The following is a 9,206-nucleotide window of genomic DNA, read 5'->3' as shown; positions in this document are numbered from 1 at the left end:
TCAGCAGATGTTAAACAGCTGACAGGTCAACAGGATATATGCAGGTAAACTCAAAGGTCTATTGAGCTGATCGATGGTGTCGTGAGGAAAACACTGGCTCGTCAAAAGTTTATTATTATTTTTTAATTAAAATAATTTGATTGTTGTCGGGAGATAATATTGATGCACATTTCTAGGAGCTGGAGATTGTTTGTTTTTTTTGCAGAGATCTTTAATCTTGTCAAACCACATAACACACTGACAGACAGATGAACACTCAGTGAAAATGATAAATCTGCGGATCCAACATCTGGAACACTGAGAGTCGAATAAGTAAACAAATCTAACCAGTTAACATAAGAACCAGTTTACCTGGAACACCAGCACGAGGTGTTGAGTGGCTCTAAGCAGAGATTAATTTGGACTGCATGCTTCCATCACATACCACCCACCTCAGCACCACCAATACTTATGTATTGTCCATATTTGATCTTTTGCACATCTAAAACATCGGTTATTGATGTCTTACTGCAGCGGTGGGGAACTCCAAGCCTTAAGGGCCGGTGTCCTGCAGGTTTTAGATCTCACCCTGGATCAATACACCTGAATCAAATGATTAGTTCATTACCAGGCCTCTGGAGAACGTCAAGACATGTTGAGGAGCTAATTCAGCTGTGCTGGATCAAGGACACATCTAAAACCTCAAGGCCACCTTTGAGGCCTGGAGTTCCCCCGCCTCTATCTAACTGGAACTGAAAGGGAAGAAAAAGACAGGAAACAGTAAACATTGCATTTACAAAGCTAATAAATAACACGCCCTAACCCACAGCAGCAGAGTTAAGTATCTGGTTTACACCCATTCAAAAACTTGCCAAATCTTCTGTCGCAGCGCCAAACAGACTATTCTTCTTTTGAATCTAGTTTTAAGATTGTGGTACTCCACGTGCTGACAATCGGGTGTCTGATTGGCTCCTTATCAGCAGCACCTGTGAGCATGGACTCTCTTGCGGCGCTCAGTTAGCGTCTGCTCCTAGCAGGGGTGACAAGAGGAAGACAGTTCATATATAGCTAATGTATCTGTGAATAATAAGGAGATCTCACAGCTTTTTCCATAATTTACGACCCTTTGGTCAGCAGGAGGACACACACACCACAACAAACCAAAAACAACACCACAAACCCACTCACACACACACACATTCTTACAGAAGTTCACACATATACAGTGCCTTGTCTTAGAACCATGTGGGCGTGGCTTTGTTCTGATGTTTTTTGTGTCAACTGTCTCTCAATAAAAAGGCAGCAAGGGAGGTCGTCGCCGAGGTCATTTTCGTGGTGGACACAGGCCTCCCTTGCGCAAGTGATCGATCGATCGACTGTCTTGTTTTCTTCATGATGAATACGTCTCTAGAATTAGCGAGGCTTGTGGAAACACAGACCCAACGTTCATATTTGTTGCAAGTAGAACAACACAGCAATCATTATACCAGTAGTTTTAAGTTGTCATATCGTTAGCATATTTATCTTTCTGCATGAAACCAGAAAATGACCTAATGTGTTACAAAACAATCGCATGTTATTGTATTTAGCAATGTAGCTTCCAGACATATAGATTTATAGATGTTGTTCATATCAGTGCAATTTGATGTTGCCTTTGAAATCTCCAAAAGTTGATTCTGTTCATCTGGACGTAGAGTTTTGTGGGAGAAACGTTTCGTCACTCATCCAAGTGACTTCTTCAGTCTCAGCTGAAGGTTTCCCTGATCTTATAAACAGTACATTTGCATAATGACTGAAACCATGAAGGAACAATGGGCTGGGAGGTCAGTTCCTTAAAGTTAATTATGCAAATTCACATGACCATTGATCAGTGGCCTTGAGTACCATTCACATAGAGTTGGGGAATGGCTTCAATCACAGCATTGTAAGATGGCCAGGACTCTGCAGTCTATTTACACCTACAGGCCAGTGGACACTCTTTCAATGATGAGGATGTACACATCCTGGACAGGGAGGAACGCTGGTTTGAGGGCAGAGTCAAGGAGGCCATTTACGTGAAAAGGGAAAGACCATCTCTGAATGGAGGAGGGGGCCTAAGGGTACATCTGTCACCATCTTACAATGCTGTGATTGCAGCCATTCCCCAACTCTGTGTGAATTGTACTCATGGCCATTGATCATCACATAGTGTGCCACACAAAACACTTTGCAACCTGCTCTTTAATCCCTGCTTTTTCTCCTGCTTTGTACATGTTCATCATGTTTGTTCCTGCTCTCTTACTTTTTAGAGTTTATACTTGCCCAGTTTGTGTGGCACACCCACAATTTCATTGTACATGTACAATGACAGGAGAGGGCTTTTCTATTCTATTCTATTTGGTTTTTATTTACAAATCTTTAAGGTTATACAAATGGTACAATGGGAATTTCTGGGAAAACATTTCCTGAGACTTCAAGGGCATCACAGCTGCGTCATTGTGCGTTCTTTGTTGTAGTAACAGTCAACATATTGATAGTGATTCTTGGGAACGGCGCTGGGAAGAAAATGTGCAAATTCTAAAAAACAGAGAGCCACAAAGTCTGAGCAGTACTTTGTACCATATGATTTGAGTCTGGTGTTCTTAGAGAAGAGCTTGTTACTCAAGGTGTTTCTGTTCAGCAGGGAACCTGTTAATCCCTTGAGGTGATTTTAAGTAAGCCAGCCAGCCAGACACAAACAAACATTGAGTGTTGTAACCTGAGTCAGGTGTTTGTGTCTCTCCTCTAAAGTTGTGTGCACAGAGTAGGTTATAATCACAGAGGTGGATGAGGTCACTTTGAGCTTGATTTTTTTTTTTATTCTCCTTTGTTGTGGATCTCCTGGAATAAAAAGTTATTCACACAAGCAGGTGACACATTCACATTTATGGAGGACCCTTTTTCCAACAAACAACACAAAACTAGGATCATTACAGACTTGAATAGGAGCTTGTATTCTGACTCTCCTAACATCTGTATGTGATTTGTCTCAACAGTGCATTTTTGTTCTTTGTTTCTTGTAAATAAAGCATAAACCGAGACAGAAAAGCTACCAATCCCCACAAATCCTGCATGAAATCCTGAATGCAAGCAGAAGACTCTAACCTACTTCTATCAAGGACATTTGTGACTTTTCATGTCACTTTAAAATACAGCAGAGATGGTGGTGAAAGTGCATCTTCAAGAGATGCACATCTTCTCTAAGGTCCTTGGGCTTGTTTTGGATGCATGTCGAGCTGCAGGAATCCATTACTTGAGTCCACTGATGGGTTTTTTTTGGACTTCTTTAGTGCTTCCTGTCCTGTTCCTGTCAGAAGTCTCTGAATATGCTCATGTACTGGAAAGAAAACAACTTTACTTTAGAGGGACTCACATGAGTTCTTCTACACAATATATCTTAAAGAGATGCAGTATGACACGTTATCAATGTTTGCTTTTTTCTTTTGTCTTTTTACACAGATATAACAGTGAGGTGTGGACAAGCTGTCACTCTTCACTGTCAGGATCCCAGTGGTGTAAATATCACCCTGTTAGAGTGGAGCATACCTGAGATTAAGTCAGACGGATACGTCTTCTTCTACCGAAACCGGCGCTCATATGAAAGCTACCAGCATGAGCGTTTTAAAGGCCGAGTGGAGCTGGCAGACCCGTCTATGAAAAACGGAAACGTTTCTGTGATTCTGAAGAACGTCAACGTCAACGATACAGGAACATATGAGTGTCGGATTATAACCAGTAATCTCAGCAGCGGTCAGAGAGTTCAGAGTGAGTCCAGGCAGTCCATCGACCTCACAGTCATAGACTCTGGTGAGTTGAGAGGTTCACTTTACTACTTATTCTTCTTCTGACTTGTAGGGACATGTGGAGGCAAAGTGCAGCCCTCACTGCACGGCTAAGCACAAAAGAGCTTTTTGTGTCTGTGAACTGTGATGCTGGCTTTTCGGAAGGAAGTATTATCTGTTCATTCATGGTAAAAACAGAAGACCATGCACGTTATTTTCCACCATCTGATAAAAGAAAGAGGAGAAAAATCCCCAACCTACGTCACTGGAAGGGATTTAAAAAATATCGTCTTTGGATGGGCTCTGAATTTAGCGCAGACTTTGATGTTTATGAAATCTTCACTGCAAACTGCAGTGATCTTATTTTTCTGTTTCTACTGTGGTCTGAGATATAATGATGCATCCTGCAGTGACAGGCGGTGACATATCTGATCTGACACAGTTGTTTATTGGCTGTTTTATTTTTATTCAGACATCTGCTATTGCTCTTTTTTTCCATGCTCTGTGTGACATTATTATACCACCTGAGTGTGTTGTACATGTTTGAAGTCCACGGACTAACCTGGACTGTCTCATAGTTCAGAGTTTTGAATGTGGTGGTTCAGTGAAGCAAGAAACAAAGATGGTGCAGCTGGTTGAAAAGACTCCGATTTTGAGGCTGATGTGCAGCCGAGACACAGATGACATGGAAAGAGTCTGTGTGAGTTTAAACTGAGTGTAGTGTTGAATAACTGATTTACAAAGTTGTGTACTCGTTCTAGTACCTATAGCAGAATCTTTTATTATGCAGAAAAATGTCCGTGATATGATTGGATCATAGTTGTTGCAGCATTAATATGTGCTTCCTTTTAATGTATAAGATGGATATTTTATTGGGTTATACTTCTGGGTGGTTTTTTCTATATTAATCGAGCAATATATCAGTATCAGTACAATTATAACTAACAAGGTAAAATAATGAACTGAAGTTTCATATTTCTGGGGTCTAGTGTCACCCTGCACCCTCATCTTTGGGTGCACCCCTGCTTTTCTTCTTTCCATGGGGAAAATGTGTTTTGAATTGTATATTTAAGTTTATATTTAGTTCTGTTTCTTGTTTTTATGCTTTTATTTGATTGGTGCTTTACTTGGTATACATGCAGCAGTTTTAGAGAGAGAAAATAAAAGTGTCAGTCTCTGAAACACGACGCAGTGAAGCTGCTCAGCGTTTATTACTGTTTGCAGGATTTCAAAGGATAAAAGCAGAAATACTGTCAGCATACCTGAGTCCTCACACCTGTGTTGTTGTTTTTTTCTCTGCAGGAAGCAAGGAACACGAAAAGAAGACATTTCTTTTAGCTATAGGTATTGTTGCTGTTGTTTTAAGTCTTTTTGTTATTCTTAGTGCTGCTGTATGTATCCACAGAAAAAAGAAATCATCAACACACAGGGAACATGAACATTATAAACATCCACCTGAAAAAGAGCTGATCTGAAATGCATCAGGCGATGTGTAAAATATTATTTTCTGACCCTGTTAGCAAGCAGACAGCACAAACAAGGGTCCCCTCACAGCAACATGCTTCGATGCACCGCTCCTCTGATCTCAAGTCATGTTCTCCCATCAATCATTAAAAGTAACATTAGGTCAATGCTGTGGCTGCAACAAGCTTCATGACTGTTTCTATTTCTTTTCCCTTTTTTTCTTTTAAGCTCTAACTTTATTCTGTGCGGTTTTCTGCAGAGCTTGATCTTACTGTGAGAACAGGCGGCAGGTAGAGAACAGCAGGCGAGCGTAGTGGAGCTTTTAGCAGGTAGAGAGGTGGAGGAGACAGACGTAGAGTAAATCAGTTCAGACAGTGCATTAAAATGGGGCTACAGTAGCACGGTTCGCAGGTCTCACAGCTAATTAAGCACTTTATTAAGGTCTTTAAGCTTTTATTTTGCACCTTTAAACACTTTATTTTACTTGCTGCTATTTGTGGCAACTGCAGCCAATCAGCGACTTCCTTCTTTCTGGCCATTGGCTCCGTTAGATCAAAATAATTCACCAAACACAAGTCAGGTAATGTAATATGTGATTATAGTATAACCATAATATTTATTTAAAAAACATACAAACCATTATCACAATGGTTTTATTGTGTTATTATGTGAGTTGTGGAAAGTTCTGAGTTGGATCTGTAAATATCAGAAACCTTATCAGTGATTTAAACTCTGCTGATCTCACGTTCAGATCTCCATCTCGGGCGTCGCTGTCTTTAGACTTCCCGTCATGTCCAGTTAAATTGGTTCCTCTGCACAAGTTGCAAGGTTGATGTTTCCATTGACTTTCATTTTCAGGAGTTCACTCGAACATTAATCTGGTGAATAGGATGGATTTTAATTCTGAAGACTTTTTAACACAATCTGAGTCAGTTGGTGCTTTCAGCCCCTGACAGTTCGGCTCGTTTCCTGTCCTGATGCCTCAGGATCTCACCCTTTCTCCTGATCGGCGCCCTCGCCTGTTGTGCTGCCTTCAGGCATTGAAACTCATCAGAAAACTGCTCAGTCGTGAAGTTCAGGTTAGTTTTAAATACAATTTGTTTGCTGTTTGTCGTTTGAGGTCTGTGGTGAGGCTGCAGAGCGCTCTGTGGCAGAGGTCAGAGAGGGACTTCCTCTGAGATCTAAAAGCAGCAGCGGCTCTGAAAACAGTCCAGAGGTTTCTGGTTTTTATCGATCTCTTCTCAGAACTTTTCAGAATTTAAGTCTTTATTTATCTGATGTACTCAGTGTGTTAATATTTCACTCTTTGTTTTCTGTTTTGTTAGTCCCCACTGATCTTCTTTAGTTTGTCAGTTCAAATGTTGTGGATTCTTACTGATATCCAGTCTGACTCTGACAGAGTGATAAGCAAAGTTCACTGGAAATATCCACTGTCAAAAAAAAGAAATAAATCGATATTTGAAGCTCAAAAGGGACAGTGCAATGTGTAAAAGGAAGGTGGAAGAAGATGGACGGGCGTTCAAAATTAAAACCGAGCAGGATGAGCGGTCATATCAGGAGTCGGCAGGAGGAACGAGGTATGAAACCCATGGAGAGAAATGTGGCTTCTCTCCATGTTTAGCTGTTGTTTGTATATTTTGTGTCCAAGCCAAGTGGATCTGTTGGCTCAAATTAGTAAATAATACATAGAAAATACGTGTTCATATGTATGCATGTACACATGTTCATTTCTCAGTACCATTTTTACATTGGAACTTTGTTTTTTGTGACATATTTGTATTCTATTCATGCTCTTTTGTCTTCTGTTCATTTAAATTAACTGTAAGTGTTGTGCAGTTGGCTGGACTTTTGATCTGAACTCATCATAGAAATAAAGTGAGAGCCTCACATCACAACTAACACAATGATGGTTTGTTTGATGTTTTTTCCCTCTAGGGACTTTTTCTCTGATTAAAGCAAAAATAGGGGAACTATGTCATTAACTTCAGCCTGTTTACACTTGTGCACTTCCTTCTTCTAAACTCAAGTAATTATAATTATGGGTGTTTTTTCGTAAATGCTTCTCTGTAGAAATGAACTTTCTTAGTTGAGTCCAGCGTTGAAAGACGTTTAGATCTTTATATGCCAAACAAATAAATCGGCACAGTCAAGAAACAGACAATGTTTGAAGTGTTTCTTTTAACTGTGACTAAAATGTTCCTAAATTCCCCCTGGTACTGTTTTTGGTATGTAGCAGGAATGGCTGCGGCTCATTTCAGATGCACTCGGGTTATTTCCACTCCTGCTCAGAAGTACACTGTGCTCACAAACACGACACAGTATATCCCTCCAGCTGCAAGCTATCAACCTTTACTGACTCGACTGTTTGGTCACATGTCTGGTTAGCTGACATTGACCTTAAAGACAGTTTAACTTCCAGGGCACGCAAAGCTATTTAAAACCTTATTTTGGGCAAAGTCAGCAGGTTTAAAAAAAACTTGACATGATTTGACTGCCGAGTCTGTACATGTACTTTTTATGTCTTGGGAACACTTCAAAAATAACTACCAAAACAGGACCCATTAGGTCTGTTTTAATGTTTTCTTTTTAACAGGAGCTGCTTTTCTTTCTCTGTCATCATAAAGTCAGACTGGGATTAGGGAATCTGCAGCGTCTGTTACTCATGAGTGCACTTTGCTTCCAAAATAAATAAAAAAACAGCTGACGTCAGTCACTTTGGTTAAATCAGTCAGAAGCCACGAGTACAGCTCACGAAGACTTTATCACGAATGCCAATAAAGATAAGTCATGTTTTCAGCTGAAGCTTATCTCATACTGAAAGTCAGAGTTCTGCATGTTTCCTCATATTTTTACCAAGATTATGTTTTCTGAACCCACAGAGAGGATGGGAATGATGTTTGTCTGACGATACAAACTGTTGACTTGCTCAGTAGTGGTGACTTGTCTCACAGTGACCTGTAGATAGACATTTGTGATACTGTGGGGACTGATGGACTGTGACTTTCACTTCTAGGAAAATGAAACGGGTCAGAGGATGACTTCTCTGGTCACAGCCTGTAAATAAATGACTCAACACAAACACAACTGGTCAAAATGTTCATTTCACTAATGTTCTTTGCTGTGGATGTTCCTGTTTGTCTGAAACAGCCACGTAAAAACGAACAACTGCACATCCCTCACAATCAGATCATCAGATCGCTGCTGTACTTTCTTTCTTTTCTGCTGGTCACCACTTTGTCTGTGTGTAATTCTGTGAACAGGATGTGGTCAGACTTAATAAGACTAAAGATGTGTGTGTGTCTCAGCAGTGCTTCTGTAAGCTGGCTGATTTTCTGCATCTTCATCCCTACAGTTGTTAAAGCTGCTGAACATCTGTTTCTTCCCGCTGAGCTTTAAAATATGAGCAAAACAGAAACAGGCCTTCAAGTGAGGAGTAATAGAGGTTGAGTGGCTGCGATTATTATCAGGTGTTCATGACATGAAAGGAGATGCTGCCACCTGTTGGCTGTAGTTTGTCACTGAAGCTGTGGTGAAATGTGTACATGAGATTTTATTCTGTTGTCATGAATGAATTCGCTTTAAAACATTCTACAAAATAATGGTTTGTGCATGACAGAAATAAATAATACTAACACCTACTCTCGGGGGCTTTATTATGCGCACTCTTACACTTGACCTCATAAAATTCAGCAGACAGATTTTGCAGCTGTGCCCGACGTCATATTTCATTGTGGTGTGTGTGTGTTTGGCACCACAGGGCCACCGTACATTGATCTAAAATGACATTTCTCGTTTTAAAACTTTCTCAGTAAATCCATTCTGCACCTTGAAGGTGAGTTAAATGTTGTATTAACATGTTGTATTAAAGGAGCAGACTGAGCTGTAAGAGCCAAACAGCTTTTATCTTTGAGCCGAAGTTCTGGTTGAAGGTTTATAGTTAGAGTTTATCAAAATTCAGCACAT

The 9,206-nt window shown here is 40.3% G+C and overlaps 1 protein-coding gene across 3 annotated transcripts in view; it reads left to right on the top strand.

Annotated features, from left to right (window-relative positions):
• The window catches only part of LOC102301637 (coxsackievirus and adenovirus receptor homolog), a 10,178-nt gene extending 2,246 nt beyond the window's left edge, over nt 1-7,932 (top strand). For 2 of the 3 annotated variants that reach the window (XR_006053503.1, XM_042216588.1), the window contains exons 2-3: nt 3,457-3,804; nt 5,082-7,932. Coding sequence is in view for 2 of the 3 variants with exons in the window: in XM_042216588.1 (XP_042072522.1) it covers nt 3,457-3,804; nt 5,082-5,254 (521 nt within the window). In the remaining variant the exon portion in view is untranslated. The remainder of the gene's footprint in view (nt 1-3,456; nt 3,805-5,081) is intronic. The other variant, XM_042216589.1, reaches the window with a different exon arrangement.
• Nucleotides 7,933-9,206: the final 1,274 nt, after the last annotated feature.

This window comes from Haplochromis burtoni, unplaced genomic scaffold (genome assembly GCF_018398535.1).
Source record: "Haplochromis burtoni strain Fernald_Lab_line unplaced genomic scaffold, NCSU_Asbu1 Contig_1126, whole genome shotgun sequence".
In the NCBI taxonomy this organism is placed as follows: domain Eukaryota; kingdom Metazoa; phylum Chordata; class Actinopteri; order Cichliformes; family Cichlidae; genus Haplochromis; species Haplochromis burtoni.
The sequence above is the reverse complement of the archived record's forward strand: the minus strand, read 5'-3'. Positions and strand labels throughout refer to the sequence as shown.